The following is a 20,279-nucleotide window of genomic DNA, read 5'->3' as shown; positions in this document are numbered from 1 at the left end:
ATATATGAATATAATCTTTCAATAAACTGTTTGGACAATAAAGAGCTCGTTTCACATGCTTTTGCAGCAAGTATGTCAGTCTAGCCTACCTTCATAAAATGAACTTGATAAGTATTAACCTTTAGCCTGCTGGCGTCAAGTGATTCTGCCTTTGCAAACAGTGCAGACCAAGATCAGCATCTACACTGTTCCCTATTCAGTCAGTAAATTTTCAGTGAACACTCCTTCCAATAATAAATGGTACTGCCCAAACTGAATGAAAGACCAGTCCATTTTAGAACTTTAGGTTAATTAAATTCAATACATACCTTTCTAGCTTGAAGCTGTTCTATAGATGCTGCCAGTTCAGACATGTTTGATGGTGCATTCAGATTGAGGGATGAAAATTGAGCAATGATCTGTGGTGTATGAGCCAGAGGCTTGGTCTGTAAAGCAACAGAAATCCTTCTATTGAACTATTTATACATGTTTAGTCTATACTAATCTATTTTAGCTCGATTGTGATGAAAGCTTTAAGCTTATTTGAACCAATCTCGAGTCCGCTTCCTGGAAAAACAGGTACTGGTATCATATGAGAAGTCATGGTCATGACCCCAGTGGGGCTTGAACCCACGACCCCCGGGTTGAGCGGCCGACACCTGAACCACTAGACCACCGCTCCCCTTTTATACATGTTTTTTCACAAGATATTTTCGTAATTGCTGATTCAGTCAACTATTTTTATAAATCTGTACCCTGATGAAGACTACTGAATAGTTGAAACGTCGGTATTATATTGAAAGTATTAAAACCTGACCTGTCTTGTCTGTGTGTTGCACGTCCCTTATTCTTTTTATATCGGTTTGCTGATTTAAAGAAAGATACTGTAAAATCATTTCATCTCCTGAGCATGAAAATTTTGTGGTTTGGATCAAAATGGCTATTTCATGGCAATAAAAATTTAGGGATTTAAAGTTTTGAATATAAAATGAATTTTATTTTTGTATTTTTTCAATGGGATTCAATTTCATAGATTTACTAAACTATAAAATTCATGACAAGAGCTGTCGGAGGACAGCAATGCTCGACTATTCAACAGCCTTGTCAATTGAATGAATACAAAAGTCGAAAAAGGGGCATAATTTTGTAAAAAAAGGAAAAAGGGTTATGGAACATTCACAGTGCTTAATATCAGCTCATGACAGTAAACAAGTGTGTGAAGTTTCAATCCTTTCCTATTAGTGGATACTGAAATACCAGCTTACATATAAGAATTTAACCAAAAACTGCTAAGTTGAAAAAGGGGCATAATATTGTAAAATGCACAGTAGAGTTATTGAACCTTTGCACTGCATGTCATATCATGACAGTGAATAAGAGTGTGAAGTTTCAATCCTTTCCCATTAGTGGATACTGAGATACCAGCGTACATACAAAAACTTAACCAACAAGGGTGCAGAATGTCACAATATACGCCCGTCACAGCAAATTTGTTTACACTAGCACCTGTATTTGCAAATGGAATTTTAATTTTCTAGTTGTTTACAATGTTGTTTTTTTTTTAGAAATTATTGTAATTCTTTTATTTTTCTAAGTCCACAAAAAAAATCCTTACCAGGTAGAGATACCTTAAAATACACCCAAAATTTGAAAGTAACATCAATGTTGTACCACAGAAAAGTGGTCTTGGTTTTTCCCTACGGTCAATTATAAAAAAGTTACAATGTAAGTTATTTATAGTAACAACTAAGGGAAGTTAATCTTTAAAGAGAAAAAAAAAAAAAAAAAAAAAAAAAAATCGAAAAAAAAAAAATTACAAGTCCACACAAAAATCCTTACCAGGTAGAGATAGCTCAAAATACACCTCAGAATTGGATGTAACATGCATGTTGTACTACAGAAAAGTGGTCTCGATTTTTCCCTACGACTTGTAATGAAAAAGTTACAATAGCATTTATATAACATAAAGCAAAGGGAAGTAATTCAAAAGAAGGGACCAGTGCATGACACTCCGTCTCATGATGGTGTACAATTGTGCCAAGTTACATCAAAATCCCTCCATGCATGAAGAAGAAATGCTCCGGACAAAGTCATTCTTGTATCTGACCTTTGACCTTTAAGTGTGACCTTGACCTTAGACCGAGGGACCTGGTTCTTGCGCATGACACTCCGTCTCATGCTTGTGAACATTTGTGCCAAGTTGTATCAAAATCCCTCAATGCATGAAGAAGAAATGCTCCGGACAAAGTTTTCATTCTTGTATCCTTTGACCTCTAAGTGTGACCTTGACCTTAGACCTAGGAACCTGGTTCTTGCGCATGACACTCCCTCTCATTATGGTGAACAACTGTGCCAAGCTACATCAAAATCATTCCATGCATGAAGAAGATATGCTCCGGACAAAGTCATTCTTGAATTTTTCATTCTTGTATCCTTTGACCTCTAAGTGTGACCTTGACCTTAGACCTAGGGACCTGGTTTTTGCGCATGACACTCCGTCTCATGATGATGAACAATTGTGCCAACTTTCATCAAAATCCCTCCATACATGAAGAAGATATGCTCCGGACAAAGTCATTCTTGAATTTGACCTTTGACCTCTAAGTGTGACCTTGACCTTAGACCTAGGGACCTGGTTCTTGCGCATGACACTCCGTCTCATGATGGTGAACAACTGTGCCAAGTTTCATCAAAATCCCTCCATGCATGTAGAAGATATGCTCCGGACAAGGTCTCTGGACGCCGCCCGCCCAACCGCCCATCCGCCCGCCAGGGGCGTTCCCATAATACGTCCCGTTTTTCAAACGGGCGTATAAAAACTGCTAAGTCAGAAAAAGGGGCTTAATTTTGAAAAAAATGCAAAGTAGAGTTATGGGACCTGCACAGTGCATGTCAGATCATGACAGTGAACAAGTGTGTGAAGTTTCAATCCATTCCCATTAGTGGGTACTGAGATACCAGCTTACATACAAAACCTTAACCAAGAATTTCTAAGTCAAAAAAGGGGCATAATTTTGTAAAATGGCAAAATTGATTTATGGAACCTGTGCGATGTAGTTCAGTTTATCACAGTGAATAAGTGTGTGAAGTTTCAATCCATTCCCACAAGTGGTTACTGAGATACCAGCTTACATACAAAACCTTAACCAAATCGAGATGCCGACGCATGGGCGAGTCCAATAGCTCTACTATTCTTTGAATAGTCAAGCTGAAAATTAACCCTCCATGAAACTTAGTCCTTAGTGATACAAAAGTAAAGGTGAGTAATCAAACAAAGACATCAACCTTGTCATTACCAGGAGAAACATCATTTTATATCTTACATTAGCAAGCCTTAATATTTACAATTTTTTATTTGATAGTGAGAAATAAAATCTCACTGTCACTTGTTAGTAATTAGTAAAACCTGCGATTCAGGAAGACATACGAAGTTTTTGGGTCAGACATTCATTAATGTTACAACCTATTTATACATTGTATTTTTTTCATATATTATCAATATAAATAATAATGATTTAAAACTTTTTTACATTTTATTACACTGATTCCAGGTTTAATATTTCTATATTGTGAAATTCATCATTAACACTCAAACTGTGAAATCATTTGGACTTGTGAGGCACTAATTTTCATGAATTTCATGGTTGATTAAATTCTTATGAATAAATAAAATCCCTATTAATTTTATCTTCAAAATTTTAAATCCACATTGGAAAATGAGCCATATATGCCCCGAAACCACAAAATTTCATGACTACGAAGATTAATTATTTTACAGCAATTTCAAAATTCATAATCTGCAACTAATCTTGAAAAACAGCTCTGTTCAGTAATGTTTCTAATAAATAAACAAAATTTTAAAAAATTACCACAGAGAGTTTCCTCCCCTTCTTACTCCGACGACGTGGTTTGTTTGCCACAGAGTAATCAACTTCAGCCTCTTCTGACTTTTTAAGTAGAACGTATTTCCCACCATCAAGACTATCTGCCAAACCTGAAATCATTTCATTTTACATTTACTTATTTCCTCGGCGATATATGACCATTTTGTGTCGATTCGCTATAAAACCCAACTCACTATTTTTTGATTTTCAAGTATGTCAGCAATTTTTGCAATTCAATAATTAACTTCTTTAATTCAAAACACCTGTCTGATTTCAATTTATTTTTCATATGACAGTAAAGAACATTCTTAAGTAAGCAAGTCCATTACTCTACACAAATGTGAAAATAGATTTCCATTCCTAAAATAAAGTATAACTGTTTCCAATGATTATTTAACCAATCCAATGTTACAACAGGAAATATATGAAGAGTGTTAGGATAAAACATACCAACTCCTATGGGTTGCTCAGGCTTCTCTTCTCGTGGGCTTGATAAAATACTGTCTTCTCTTTCCGAGTTATTCCTCTTCTGTAAGTAACTTATAAGCGTGTTACACAAATTCTTCTCATCTTCAAATGGTTCCCTTTGCGCTTCATATTCCATCCTGAAATAGTATGTGGTTCCTTGATCACTAATGGAGCCCAGCTAGAGGTTTTTCCTTGAAGTTTTCTATTTCATCTTTTTTCAGAAATTTTATATAATTTACTCAAAAAGTACAAATTCAAGTGTAATTTCAAACGAAAATACCCAGAAATTTTATCAATGACTCATAATGGTAAAGTTTTTGTTTTCCACAGATTAAAGGTATCCTATAAATGCAAGGGGGCCATAATAAATCTACTTTAATATATCCTCTGTCTTGTGTTAATACTGGAATTAAACAAGCCTTTTTCGGAGGTACCTCAATCTATTGAGACTTGTCTACTCCGACTTTTCCCCTGGTTGCCCCAATACTCAACTGATATAAGCCAGGCATTAGGCAATAAGCAAGTCTGAGTTATGGTTCTTGGTCAACCTTCTCAACAACTGTCTATACACAAGTTTGTTTCAGGTTCAGACAGTCAACAGAAGTGGACAAAGAAAAAAAATTCTGACTATAAAAATGGCAATAATTCTGACAAAATGCAAGAGAGAAAAGGCACTTAGCACAGTAACTCACCAAATTATTAAGAACAATTGTATACAGTTATAAAGCTATAGCTCATATAGTTTTTAAGATAAATGGACCTAAACAAATATCTTAACCATTGCCATGAACCAACTGCCAATGTCATCTTCTTGATTTTTTTAAGAAAAGAATTAGACAAGCTAAAATTGCCATTTTCTTACATTTCTTTCTGCCAGATTTCCTCCTTTGCTTTTCTCTCCTCCTCCTTCTTCTTGAAACTCTCCTTCCGTAACCGATGGCGACGCTCTTTCAACTGGTGCTGGTAATCGGATTCACACTGCTTGAAATCCATAAACAATTCTCTCTTCCTGGCATACAGCTGATCTAATTCTGTAAGAATAAAAGGGAAAGTGCACAGAAAAGAATGTTTACACAAACAACGCAGGGTAGTATTAGACGGCTCAGAAGATTTTTTTTGACTGTGTGTACACATTTATTAGAATTCATCTTACACTGGTTTGCAACAGCATGTCAGTTGCATAACAGAAATTATGCTACTATCAATGTATCTAACCATATTACCTTGCTCTCTGTCAATCTCCTATTTAGTGGTCTTCAATACAGTAAAGAGACCTCTACCACCACAAATACCGCTTTTTTTTTCATCATTTGATATTAGATTTGGTTACTGGAATCGTTACTAGCAGTTTTCAGAGATTTAAGGATTATGACATGTGCAGTTTTCATGGTCGAACTGAATTTGAAACAAGAGCTGTCCATAAGACAGCCAATCTCGACTATTCGAAATACTGTCCCAGAAGCAGGAAAATATTACCCAAAAAGGTTAAATATCAAAAGAGTTTTAAGTTTAACAGGGGACATAATTTGACCAAAATGCATATCAGAGTTATGGGACTTGCTGCTATCAACTAATTTTATAACCCTGAAGGCACATGTGAAGTTTCAATTCAATATCTGCATTAGTTTTGGAGATAGTAACTTGCATGTAAAACTTTAACCAGTATTTTCTAAGTCCAAAATGGGGGCATAATTTGCCAAAAATACATGTCAGAGTTATGGGACTTGACCCAATGAGGTTGGTAATTGATCTAGAAAAAGAAAAAATAAGTTTCAAATCTATATGCCTTTTAGTAATAGCTGTATGTACTTGCACACAAAACTTTAACCAGGATTTTCTAAGTCCAAAAGGGGGCATAATTTGGCCAAAATGAAGGCCAGAGTAATGGGACTTGGTGCTATCAACTAGTTTTATAACCCCGAAGATACATGTGAAGTTTCAATTCAATATCTGCATTAGTTTTGGAGATAGTAACTTGCATGTAAAATTTTAACCAGAATTTTTTAAGTCCAAAAGGGGGCATAATTTGCTCAAAATACATATCAGAGTTACGGAACTTGACCCAGTGAGGTTGGTAATTGACCTATAAAAAGAAAAAATAAGTTTCAAAGCTACATGCCTTTAAATAATAGCTGTATGTACTTGCATGCAAAAACTTAACCAAGGTGTGACCCCTACGCTCTAGTCGAGCTAAAAACAGTGATCATATAGCACTAGGGTAGATAACTGCTGCTGAGAATTCAGCTCTCTGCAAGAAAGTCATTTTATCATCAAAGAGGGAAATATTATTTGCTGGTTTGTTTGTTTATTAGATCTATCTACTCTATAAATACAACCCTGTTGCATATTACTCAACCTATGGTAATTTAATGTGTTTTTACTCTGACAGTCTATGGAAGAAGTGCTTTAATTTAGTATTACCTTTTTTAATTTCTTCATTTTTCACTTTTTTATCATGATTTGCCCTCTTCAGTTCTTCCTCCCGCTTACTAATGTTGTTAACAGCCTTGTAATAGTACTGAAACAAAATAAATAAAGAATTGCATGCCAGACAGAACTTTCCAATGATTTTGCTGGTGCTGTAAAAACTCGATTACACCCCGATGTGTAAGATGACTCTCATGTTGTAATTTATCAATGAATGCATAAATCTATATGCTACTAAAATATAATAGTGCTTAAAAGAAACACATTCAATTTTTCTTATGTCTTTTTTTTTATAAATTATTTGAAGAATAGGCTATGCAAGAAAAAGAATCTATCACTGGTTGAAGGATGGAAATATCTGGCTCTAGGGTAACTGTTTATGCAGTAACGAGGCCTAGAACAGTTACTCTCAAGCCAGATATTGCAATTTGCGAATTCACGAATTCAACCAATGAAAATTCTTACAATCTAGACAAATATAAATACCAGAAGTATGCAGAAAATGCATAAGCTTTACACTGCAATTTAAGAGAAATGCTTTGGTTTGCAGTTGTATGTATCAGTCATTAACCTTTAGCATGCTAGATAAATTGTCGTCTGCTGGAAATGTCGTCTGCTAAAATTGTAAAGTTCATTCAATTTGCTCCAAAATTGGAAGAAATATTGTCAGAGTAGCAAACAGCTTGGAACCTGATCAGACGCCGATTTAATCGGCATCTGATCTGGTTCCAAGCTGTTTGCAAAGGCTGTTAAATTCGCCTGCAGCAGGCTAAGGGTTAACTATGTACCTTTTCTCAAATGTGCTTCAGCGAAATCTTTGAGACACCTACTTAATTCTATGACAGCGAATATCTGAATGATCTAGTTTCTTTGTTTTAAGTCAAACCCACACAATTTTGAACACAGGTCAACTTCCCTGTTTAAGGGTGTAGGAAGACCATAGAGGCCTTATTTCAGGCATGGCCGGGCACCTGGGTAGAACCACCAACCTTCTACAGCCAGCTTGATAGCTTCTCTACATGCAAGAAGTCTGCATCTCATTACGTCAAGCAAAATCTTCCACTTTTGTTAACAATCACGTACATGTAATAAGAGGTACCTGGAAACAAAAATACACCAAAAAACCTGCATATTCAGGGAAAATTCTCATCCCTGTGCAGTAGTACTTACCTCCCTTTCTCCTCTCATACGTCGCTGACTTTCTCTCATCTTATCAACCTCTTTTTTCTGCGCAAAGTACTCTCTGTAAAACAAAAACTATCTATTTCACATGTGCCATAATGACTGCAGCAAAACAAGACTTTTGAAATAAGGTAGTGGACTCACAATGAAAAAAAGTTATTTCAATGCCATTACGTATTCTTATATGGAGTTTCAGCCTTCTTTGGATGATAAGGTAACTAAGAAGAGCACCCGACTTTTTGTTCATATCAGAGAATGCCGAAATTGGACTGCATACAGAGAATATGAACCGCACCATGAGAAAACCAACATAGTGCATTTGCGACCAGCATGGATCCAGACCAGCCAGCGCAGTCCGCGCTTTAACAGGAATTTCCGACTGTCACTGCAGGTCCACTAACTTAAACGCAATCTCAAAGTATGACAAAAGTAACAGGATAAGTAATAAGCACTTTGACTAGTAGAAAGTTCATAATCAGGTTTGAAATCATTCAGTTACCGGTAACACATTGCAGGTTGATAACATCTCACTTAATTCTTGCTTCAAACCTGTACAATGCATTTACATGTATAATGTAGCAAAACCAACAAGATCACATCATATTTATTTTTAAAATATTTTTTGCTGGGTTTAACACCACACTGACACAATTAAAAATCATATGGCAACTTTCCAGCTTTTCATGGTGGAGAAGATCCAAGATGCCCCTCCGCTCATTATTTCAGGCATCTGGCGTACATATGGGTAGAACCACCAAATTTCCTTTAGCCAGCTGGATGCCTTCCTCACCTGGAAGAATTTCACACCTCAAGCAAGGTTTATAACCCATAATAAAGAGGGACAAGAGATTCGAGGTCAGCAACCTTAACCAATCAGCTACAGAAGCCCAATATTTTTAGAATTGTAAGAATTTATCGATTTATATAAAAGCTTATCTTTCTGAATATCTTTAAAGTGTTCTTTTGTTTTCAAGTAATTTATTATCTCATCCGATGTGATGAAAGAACATAAATAAATGTAGGCCGATCAAACTTACACAAGGACTTTCTTTGAACGTTTTAGCTTGTCAACTTCAGCAACAATTTTCCGTTCCTCCGGCAGCCGGAAGTTCTGTGTCTTCAACTGCCATTCCATCTTTCTGCAAATACATAGAAAAACATCACTGGCATTTCATTTTACTTACAATTCTCTCCCATCCCTCTACCCCATGGACCTTTGGTACTGTAAATGCAAAAGTTTTCGCGAGGGTTTTATTTTTGCTCTATTCGCAAGGCCCTACATCTCGCGAAAATTAATCCTCACTTAAATATTCACCATTGGTATAATTCAAATATGTTTCCATTTTTACAATTTCGCGAATATTAAACAGTGCGAACATACTCAAAATTTCAAATTCGCGAAATTTTGACCCAGCAAAAATATAAGCTTTTACAGTATATTAAAGAGGGTAAGACTTTATACATGTTTTGGGTACGGTATGAGTGTAATTATATGCAGAACTTTATTAAATTTATACCATGGTTCATGACATCTTGAAACAATATTCAAGAACTTTTCAAAGACTTTTTCCAAGGGACTATTTTTTTTAAAACCACTTCATGAAATCCTAGTCCTAACAACTTTTATCAGCTATTTCTAAAAATGGTGTTATAGTAGAAATTGCACTCTGTGTAAACTGCAAAAACTACTGAACTAAATACATTTGTATTACCAAGACCATCAAACATGAAATATTTGCAGTTCATCTTCCATTTTACCTAACCTTGACAAAAGGCAACCGGTCACAAAGGCAGAATCAATCGTGTCCAGCATGATAAGGGTTCATGCCAGGTAAGTGGAAATCCAGAAATTCATTTCCCACAAAAATAGCATTTTTTGGCAAAACCAAGAAATTTTAAACCAACAGAATTTAACAATTTTACAGTGTTCAGCAGATTGACAGTTTATAAGGATGCGTCTTAATAATTAACATCATTCAATCGTCAATTGGGCTAGGATATTATTAGTTTCCAATGGTAACCAATGGTTTACTTCCTAATACACTGTTAATCAGGTATTACACTCAATCTGATTATTATAATAAAGTCATCTCCTTTTAACCCTATGCAGAACGGTATTACACTTGATATCAAAATAATTCGCACTTCAGTTCAAGGGTCAGATTAGTTATCTATGAGCTTAATTTGTTATAAAATTCGTATGGTTTACACTGAAATTATTAATATTTGTGGGGCAGTTAGTTTTCATGGATTTCACAGTTGCATCAGCCAACAAAATTAATTCCCTGCAGGGTTTCTTTTCAGCTATTTTTATAGCCTTTATTCGGCTATATTCCCAATGTCAAAAAGTATGTATTTTTCCCAAAATGAGTGCAAAAATTCCCAATCTACGTTCTGAAAAAAATTTCATCAAAATTGCACAAACATTGACCAAATTATGGCCAATTTTGTAATGGAAGTATGTTAAAAGAGGTTGTACAATGTGAAACCGGTGTAATAGAAAGTGCTTAAACACATCTTTACTATATCCTATGGGACTAAATATTTCCCAATTCGAAACATTTACGCGTCAAAATTCCCGATTTTGGGGGTATAGGCTATGTTCCCAAATTAGCTAGAAAAAACCCTGCCCTGTGAACATATGAGCCGTGCCATGGGAAAACCAACATAGTGGGTGTGCGACCAGCATGGATCCAGACCAGCCTGCGCATCCGCGCAGTCTGGTCAGGCTCCATGCTGTTCGCTTTTAAAGCCTATTGGAGTTGGAGAAACTGTTAGCGAACAGCATGGATCCTGACCAGACTGCGCGGATGCGCAGGCTGGTCTGGATCCATGCTGGTCGCACACCCACTATGTTGGTTTTCCCATGGCACGGCTCATATAATATTCTAATTCATTCTTCAAATTCATATCACCATGAAATCGCCATTTTAGCCAAAACCCATAAATTTTCGGCCTACGATATTCACTGATTTCCAAGGTAACCTCGCATTATGATACCAGTCCTGGTTATTCCAGGAAGCAGACTAGAGAGTGGTTCAAATAAGCTTTGAGCTTTCATCAAAATCAAGCTATAATAAATTAGTATAAACTAAACTTAATTAAATATTTTTTTTATTGAATTTTACACTTAAATTAATGTATATACCTTATAGCATCGTCAATCTTTGCCTCATTCTTGTAATGGAGGTTGGACTCCGTCTTCGACAGCTGACCCATCTGAAAAATATGTGGATGTACTTTAAGTGTATAAAACAGATAAATATGTGCCTACATTTAGTATTTCAGAAAAAGAAAAAACAACTTACAGTGTATAAAATACGTGTAGATAAATATGTGCCTAAATTTGATACTTGATGTTACTTCAGGAAAAGAACTGCAAGTTTCAGAAACATTTTCTTCATTTTACCAACAGTAAAAGCACCATAGGATAACACAAATGAAACTCGTAACTTGAAACATATTCTTGGTCCAATCTTTCTATTCCAGCTCGATAAAAGCTTTCTGCTAGCATTGGGAAGGTTGGTGGTACTACCCTGTGCTTTCCTGTGCTAAAAATAAAGCATGGAGGAGAACCAGGGGTCTTTCTCCGCAATTTATAGACGAAAAGTCTCCATGAACTGAACTGAGGCCATATGGCTATTATTCCTTTACAAAGCATTAAAAAAACAATGAAAAAAGTTTTTTTAACATTTAGCCTGATAAATATCTAAAATGTACCCGTCCTTCGATCATTCTGGGCGATACCATTAATTATTCGAAGGGGTGTTCTCTGAAAATTTACTGACTGAATAGCGAGCAGTGCAGACCATGATCAGCCTGCATGGATGTGCAGGCTGATCTTGGTCTGCGCTGCTTGCGAAGGCAGAATGACTTGCCAGTTAAAACTGAGAACCTATTCTGAAACAAGCCCATCATGAAATATACTGAACAATAAACAAAACATACCTTCTTTTTGATTTCTTCATTGAGCAGACGTAAATCGTTGTCTATTTTCTTGCGCTTGTTAATGGACGCCTCTTTTTCAGATCGGAGCTCACGAAGCTGACCGGACGAGGCCTCGGGACTCAAGTTACCAAGAGCTTTCTGAAAACAAAAAGCTTTCACATTTAAAATTTCAAAATCAATCTATCAACAACTAATAGAACGTGACTGTTCTACATGCGCATTGTTTTTTGTTTGGTTTAACGTCACACCAATCCAATTACTGGTCATTATTGGCGACTTTCCAGGGTTGATTCATGCATTATTTGATTACAAGCGGGCACCTAGGTAAACCCACCAACCTTCCGTAAGCCAGCTGGATGGCTTCCTCAAATGAAGAATTCAGCGTCCCGAGTGAGACTCGAACCTACATCGGTGAGTGGCAAGTGATTTATAGGACAACAAGCTTAACCATTTGGCCATGGAGGCCCCTTGGTACTGCAAACATTCACATATCAACACTTTCATATCTCTATATACCAGTACCACAAACTTGGAAATAGCTATTTATGCACTAAAAGTATTCACAGAAATTAAGAAACAAATACTCACACTTTCAGCTTCCTTGGAACGAATGTGTTTCTGAAGTTCGTCCATTTCTTCCTCATATTTCTTCTTGTTCGGTCGGTTCATCTGGCGGCGGGAATCTTGAGAGGATGTCAGTGATGATCCCGGTGAAGATGCTTGCGACAAAATCTCTGCAAAAATTTAACACCATTATTTTTTTTTCATTTTACAGGGCTTTGGGTGGGGGTGGAGTGACTTTCATTCAAATTCACAAAAATTCCTTTTTTTCATGTATAGCTAGAAACATGTCATACCAGTGATAAGGGATCAATATCATGACAGGAAAATTGCCAAAAAATTGATAGTTTACAACTTCATATAACTACACTAAACTTTAATCCTGACTGCAGATGTATTCTGAAAGATAAAAATATTATCTATACAAAATTCTAAAGGTCTCTAAGGTTGGTTGTAAGATATATTTTAGTTCTTAAAAATATCCTTGATAAAGTTAATTTTATGGCTGAAAACCCATGGTAAAAAATAAGGCAAAAACGAAACTGTCTTCGATTTTTTTTTTACTAAATTTTACACATTTTTTACATGGAAATGTTGCTGTTATGCTAACTATCTACAAAGGTTTGTAACAATCCATTCACAAATAAATTCAAAATTAACTTTCACCCTGCTAAATTTCTAAAACGGACTGATCCATCATTCAATTTGGGCAATACCATTTATTATTTGAAGAGGGGTTTACTTATTATTTACTGACTGAATAGCGAACAGTGCAGGCCATGATCAGCAAGTCACTTGCCGCCAGCAATAATCTTAACATTCTGGTGTCAGAAAAGTGTACAATGTATTATGAAAAGTTAAATAATCCTCATTAACATCATTTTTTTCGGACAATAAATTCAGAAGTAATCATGCTATTTTGAAAACTTAAAAGGTTTCTATAACTTTAACGAGAATTCCACGTGTATAATATCAATGGTACTGTCTTATATCTAAAGACAAACATAAAGAAAACCTTGTTGCAGAAAAGGAGCATTAAACAGTAGGTTATCCCTTACCCTGCAAAATTTCTATAATGAACTTGTTCATCTTTCAATCTGGACAGTACCATTAACTGTAAAAGGGGTGCTTACCAAAAAGATACTGACTGAATGGTGAACAGTGCAGGCTGATCATGATCTTCACTGGTTGCAAAGGCAGAATCAATCGTATCCAGCATAATTAGGGTTATAATGTTCACAAAAACATTTTAAATTCATTTATCACTATTAATGGGGGCACCAAAACTAGGGAATAAAAATTCAAAACACCAAGTTATGTGAGTTAATAATCAACAATGCAAAAATCATTGCACATTAAATCATAATATTATGTCCTTATAAGAACTTTTAATTTTTTCAACCAAAGTCCAAAGGAAAATAAAACCTGTATTTGAAAAGAATTTAGAGCTACATATAATTAAAACAGCATATTTGTGCATATCAAAAATCACCGATATAAATATTTCAAAGTCGTACTGTAAAATCATTTAATTTTGTGGGCAAGAAATTTCGTGGTTTTGGTCAAAACGGCAATTTCCTGGGGATATGAATTTGTGGATTCCAACTTTTGAACATAAATTGAATAGGAATTTTACTTGTTGGGATTAAATTTCGAGGATTGACTAAACCATGAAATCCACAAAAATGAGTCCCCCACCAATATTAATGATTTCACAGTATTTCTTTTTTGTAAAAAACAAAAAAATATTTTCCTGTTTATGACATTTCAATGCACTTAGTATCAACATTACAAAGAAAGCTATAAACAAACATGTGACAGTGATCGAGGTCAATCTTTAAGGATCGCTCAAGCATTTATCAGTTTATACCCATTTTAAGCAAAAATCGTGACAATTTCAACAGTGCAGTTTCACGCCCAAAATAAAACTGGCAATACTTCAAATAGGTAGAATAAGGCAAGATATATTAATTTTATAGTATACTTTTTTCAGACTGACTCCTATAGGAAACATTTTGTAATTAAAAATTCATACATCAAATTTACAAAATTTAGCAAACCTGTTGTGTGCCTAACCCCTCTTTCCCCTTTGGAATATATGATAAACTTGTAGTAAACAGAAGCTAAAATGCTTGCACCTTAGGTATGTGTTACTAAATATAGATCTGACTCAGCAATCAAGTTTAAAGACCCTTCTATCTACTTGTTATTACTTGTCCCCTGTTATCTAAACAAGTTTCAGCATGCTTTCGTGACCCCTTTATTGTGCAGGAAAAGGGCTTGAATTAGTCATGTGAAAAAAAGGTGTGTCTGTAAGGTGTTAACTAAGAAATTAAGTATATCAAAATAACCAGCAGACTGTAAAAAAAAAAAAAGACATAAATACGAAATGGATCCACCTTTATCATAAGATTGTAACCATTTTGATTTAAGATCAATACACCAACATGATGTAGTAGTATACATATGACTGAATTCTTTGCAGTTTCTTTTAAATACCATTTTAATAATAGTATAGAACTTTTAAAGGGAAAAAAAAAGCCTGAACTTTTAACCAAGTATACTGTATTGGCTAAATAAACATTGCAGTAGGGATATCATTAGATAAGCAGTGTCAAAGTTAGAAATAATCAGAGCGGTAGGATGGTTAACTAAAACATTTTTATGGTCAGTCATAAATATTTTAGTCATTTTTTTCTTTTGCAAGCATGCAAGGTTGCTTGAGCAAAGACCTGTCTGGCTCATGGTGTCCTCATTATTTAACAAGTTCAAGTTTAAGTGACGCCCCTGAGAAGGTTTGTAAGTTTTACATATAAGCATGTGGAGAAGTTACTCTCTTACTTGAGGACAGTTAGTAAGACTGCAGCATATGCTCCAAATGGGCCTCAGAGTTGACTGGTTTCAATAAGAAGGTTTAGAACTACGCTTTTTTTTAGTCTGGGGAGATGAGTAGAAAATATCCAGAAATAGCTCAACTGGTACTCTAATAATTTGTATCTAAGGGGCCTATATACAATTAATAATTCAAGCCCACCCGCTTAGCTCAGTAGAGACAGCATTGGTCTAAGGATCTTGGGGTCGCGCATTCGATCCCCGGACGGGACGTATGTTTTCCGTGACGTTTTTTGATAAAAGACATTGTGTCTGAAATCATTCGTCCTCTACCTCTGATAATTCATCTGGGGAAGTTGGCAGTTACTTGCAGAGAACAGGTTTGTACTGGTACAGAATCCAGGAACACTGGTTAATCTTACTGCCTGCTGTTAATTTGACTGGAATACTGTTGAAAAACGGCATTAAACCCAAAACAAACAAACAAACAAAATTAATAATTACAGCCTTTCACACTCTCTCTTCCCTCCAAAAGTTTCCAAAGGTTTAACACCAGTTTTTACAGTATTTGAGTTTATGTCTTGGTGGGCAGTTAACCCTGACCAGTGTTCCTGATTCCAGGCAAGTTCTGACCTGTTCTCCACAAGTAAATGTCAACTTGTCCACAAAAATATGAGGTGGAGGACTAGTAAATTCAGGCACAAATCTCCAAGTTGTACATATGTCTCAGCCAGGAATCAAACTCATGAACCCATGATCCATAAATCTGGGCTCTCCCTATAGAGCTAAGCAGACGGGCTCTCCCAGAAAGGAAGTTGAAAACTGTCCTTGCAGGTTTTTTTTTCCTTCTATAATAGGGCTGTTTTTATTCCACTTTGCCTAAATTCTGAGCTATCCCCCCACCCAACCCCCAAAGGCCTGGGCCCCTTCCCCTCTTGATAAAAAAACCCTGCGACCTGAGATCCTGGGTAAGAAACAGATGAAAAAACAGATGAAGTCAGACACGAAAATACTGAAATGATTAACAAGAGCTGTCCGTAAGACAGCCAAGCTCGACTATTCAAAATATTGTCACAGAAGCAGGGAATTATTACCCAAAATGTTAAATATCAAAAGAGTTTTAAGTTCGAAACGGGACATAATTTGACCAAAATGCATATCAGAGTTATGGGACTTGATGCTATCAACTAGTTTAATAACCCCGAAGAAACATGTTTCAATTCCATATCTGCATTAGTTTTGGAGATAGTAACTTGCATGTAAAACTTTAACCAGAATTTTCTAAGTCCAAAAGGGGGCATAATTTGCTCAAAATACATGTTAAGAGTTATGGAACTTGACCCAGTGAGGTTGGTAACTGACCTAGAAAAAGAATAAATAAGTTTCAAAGCTATATGCCTTTTGGTAATAGCTGTATGTACTTGGTAATAGCTGTATGTACTTGCACGCAAAACTTTAACCAGGATTTTCTAAGTCCAAAAGGGGGCATAATTTGCCCAAAATACATGTCAGAGTTATGGGACTTGATTCTATCAACTAGTTTTATAACCCCGAAGACACATGTGAAGTTTCAATTTAATATCTGCATTAGTTTTGGAGATAGTAACTTGCATGTAAAACTTTAACCAGGATTTTCTAAGTCCAAAAGGGGGCATAATTTGCTCAAAATACATGTCAGAGTTATGGGACTTGGCCCAGTGAGGTAGGTAATTGATCTAGAAAAAGAAAAAATAAGTTTCAAATCAATTTGCCTTTTAGTAATAGCTGTATGTACTTGCACGCAAAACTTTAACCAGGATTTTCTAAGTCCAAAAGGGGGCATAATTTGCCCAAAATACATGTCAGAGTTATGGGACTTGATTCTATCAACTAGTTTTATAACCCCGAAGACACATGTGAAGTTTCAATTTAATATCTGCATTAGTTTTGGAGATAGTAACTTGCATGTAAAACTTTAACCAGGATTTTCTAAGTCCAAAAGGGGGCATAATTTGCTCAAAATACATGTCAGAGTTATGGGACTTGGCCCAGTGAGGTAGGTAATTGATCTAGAAAAAGAAAAAATAAGTTTCAAATCAATATGCCTTTTAGTAATAGCTGTATGTACTTGCAGGCAAAACTTTAACCAGAATTTTTCTAAGTCCAAAAGGGGGCATAATTTGGCCAAAATACATGTCAGAGCTATGGGACTTGACCCAGTGAGGTAGGTAATTGATCTAGAAAAAGAAAAAATAAGTTTCAAATCTATATGCCTTTTAGTAATAGCTGTATGTACTTGCACGCAAAACTTTAACCAAAATTTTCTAAGTACAAAAGGGGGCATAATTTGGCCAAAATGAAGGTCAGAGTTATGGGACTTGGTGCTATCAAATAGTTTTATAACCCCGAAGACACATGTGAAGTTTCAATTCCATATCTGCATTAGTTTTGGAGATAGTAACTTGCATGTAAAACTTTAACCAGAATTTTCTAAGTCCAAAAGGGGGCATAATTTGCTCAAAATACATGTTAGAGTTATGGTGCTTGACCCAGTGAGGTTGGTAATTGACCTAGAAAAAGAATAAATAAGTTTCAAAGCTATATGCCTTTAAATGATAGCTGTATGTACTTGCATGCAAAAACTTAACCAAGGTGTGACGCCGACGCCGACGCCAGGGTGAGTAGAATAGCTAGACTATTCTTCGAATAGTCGAGCTAAAAACAAAAGCCTATCTTCAAACTGGTGCACTTCCTTGTATAAAGTGCATAATATGATAATAATAATATGCCATTGGCTAAAGTTTCATTTTTTGTAAAAAGATACCTTGAAAATTTGCCAGCCTATTCAAACAGGTCATTATTATTGATTTGTTTAAGTACACTAAAGTAGATACACTGTTTACAAAACAAATATATACGGATACCGGAAATATACTGCAGTAGCAACAACTCAAAACTATTCCAAAAGTTTCAGTCCTAAAGAACATTGAATTTCCCTCATAAATTTTATTTTTGCGTTTATACAGATAACATTATTTCTCAATTAAGCCAACAGATTATGAATGGTGAAAATTTATTTCCTGATATTGAGATACTAATCTAACTTATCTACAAAGAAAGCATTTTTCTACCTCATTTATAATAAAATTTACACAAACAGTGTGACATTCAATGAGATACTTCCTACATATTAAACAAAAACTATGGTCCCCAACTCTCTTCTTTTGTGGGGAATATAATGGACCAATATCCTATTTATTGAAAACACAATGTACCAGATCAAACATTTTCGTTTCATGAAAAAAAAACCTTAAAGAATGGGCATAACATTCTGACAAAAATTCATAATACAATACAGCACATAATTATAAGACAAAGAACCTTTCAAATTTCACTCTTAACCCCTATTATGCTCAGGGCAGACACAACTGATTCTGCCTTTGCGACCAGTGTAGATCATCTGTGCAGTCTGATCAAGATCTGCACTGTTCGCCATTCAGTCAGTATTTGTATGGTATACACCCCTTTTAACGGTTAATGGTACTGTCCAAAGTGAAAGATAGACAAATTCATTGTAGAAATTTAGCAGGGTAAGGGTTAAAGGTAAAATTCTATGTAGGAAGAGTTCAATTCTGCCAATCTTTCTTCTGTCTTTTCCTGGACAGGTGGGTTTAAAGGTTCTGATGAAATTCATCCAAGTCAACACTCTTAATTAATTACAGTAATGGAGGTTTCAAAAAGTTTACGAGGATTAAAATACTTCTAGCACCTATAAATAAAATCTAAATATTTTTTGTTTGTTTTTAACTTTATTTGTAATTTGTAGCCACCACTGGTAATCTAAGTATAATTTAATACAATATAGGTTGGAGAATGAGAACAACTGTGTCTGAGAGAATGAGAACAACACGTACAACAATGTGATTATGATAGTCTAAATTTAATAATAATCTACCAGTGTTCGGTGTTCACACACCTTCATCAGGAGTAAGTTCAATTTAATTAGAGTCCATCATCCCTCTCAGACACAGTGTAACATAAATGCTACTGTACATAAAGTATAATGTTATAATATCAAGTAGTCAAAAGTGCCCCACTCTTTACCACTTTAAGTAGGTGTGACAAAATTATTAAAAAAAAAAAATACAAAAAATATAAATATCTTATAAAAAGAAATGAGCAAGGATATCACTGCTGACCGAGAAATATCTGAAGAGATTACCAGCCAGCCTTCATTAACAAATTACCTTTAACTGAGAATCAAATATATAGATCTCCAATTCTTTGTACCGTAAATTAAGTCACTAAACTACTAGACAGATACAATTAAAACTAAGTAATTACTTCATACTAAATTTCCATGTGAAATCCGCATTATTCATTCATATTTTCAGAGCCATTCATTGTGTTTACAAGCATATTTTATTGCACAAATCAATGCACAAAGTTTTTTCATTTTATCAAACCAATTATTGACCGCGTAACATGTGGTTAACTGTGATGTAAAATTACGACAGCCGATTCAGCAAAAATTTGCATGAATTACCAGTTTTTACAACAAATGTTTACTCCCTCCTATCATCATGTTTATAAATAGATAGGGCCACGTCTATCTTTTTACATGACCTACTTAATTAATTGTTGTTCAAATATCTATTTAGCATGGTCCTTTAAACCTGATTAATTTTCTATAGTATTTTTACCATCTAAGATTATATATTTTTTGTCAGCTTAATATTCTGAATTCTGAATGGTGGGTAGTGGGCAACTTTAGAACATTGTTAGTGTCACAAAATCAACTGAAAACAAAACACAAGTCATCAAATTAGTTTTGTCCTTAATCTTCAATTTTGTCACAGTAGTTTTGGCATGCTGACAGAATGAATCCTAGTACTAGATAAAAGTACAGAAAAAATAAACAAACAACTGTCTGTTTACATGTATCTCATATATATATCATCTTGATAACCATCCCATATTAAACTAATATGTATAATATCTATATATTGCATAACCGGG

The 20,279-nt window shown here is 35.2% G+C and overlaps 1 protein-coding gene across 2 annotated transcripts in view; it reads right to left on the bottom strand.

The window, feature by feature from the left end:
• The window catches only part of LOC123540195 (uncharacterized), a 30,460-nt gene that overhangs the window by 7,434 nt on the left and 2,747 nt on the right, over positions 1–20,279 (bottom strand). Inside the window, exons 1-11 of one of the 2 annotated variants that reach the window (XM_045325013.2) lie at positions 19,605–19,725; positions 12,477–12,622; positions 11,889–12,026; positions 11,089–11,159; positions 8,978–9,079; positions 7,929–8,001; positions 6,753–6,849; positions 5,194–5,362; positions 4,314–4,468; positions 3,849–3,973; positions 309–425 (exon numbers count right to left, since the gene is read on the bottom strand). In XM_045325013.2, the coding sequence (XP_045180948.2) occupies positions 309–425; positions 3,849–3,973; positions 4,314–4,468; positions 5,194–5,362; positions 6,753–6,849; positions 7,929–8,001; positions 8,978–9,079; positions 11,089–11,159; positions 11,889–12,026; positions 12,477–12,557 (1,128 nt within the window). In that variant the 5' untranslated portion in view covers positions 12,558–12,622; positions 19,605–19,725. Of the gene's footprint in view, positions 1–308; positions 426–3,848; positions 3,974–4,313; positions 4,469–5,193; positions 5,363–6,752; positions 6,850–7,928; positions 8,002–8,977; positions 9,080–11,088; positions 11,160–11,888; positions 12,027–12,476; positions 12,623–19,604; positions 19,726–20,279 lie in introns of those variants that run through there. The other variant, XM_045325011.2, reaches the window with a different exon arrangement.

The sequence above is a fragment of the Mercenaria mercenaria genome, chromosome 16 (genome assembly GCF_021730395.1).
Source record: "Mercenaria mercenaria strain notata chromosome 16, MADL_Memer_1, whole genome shotgun sequence".
Taxonomy (NCBI): domain Eukaryota; kingdom Metazoa; phylum Mollusca; class Bivalvia; order Venerida; family Veneridae; genus Mercenaria; species Mercenaria mercenaria.
Note: the sequence above shows the minus strand (reverse complement) of the source record. Positions and strands in the feature narration are given on the sequence as shown.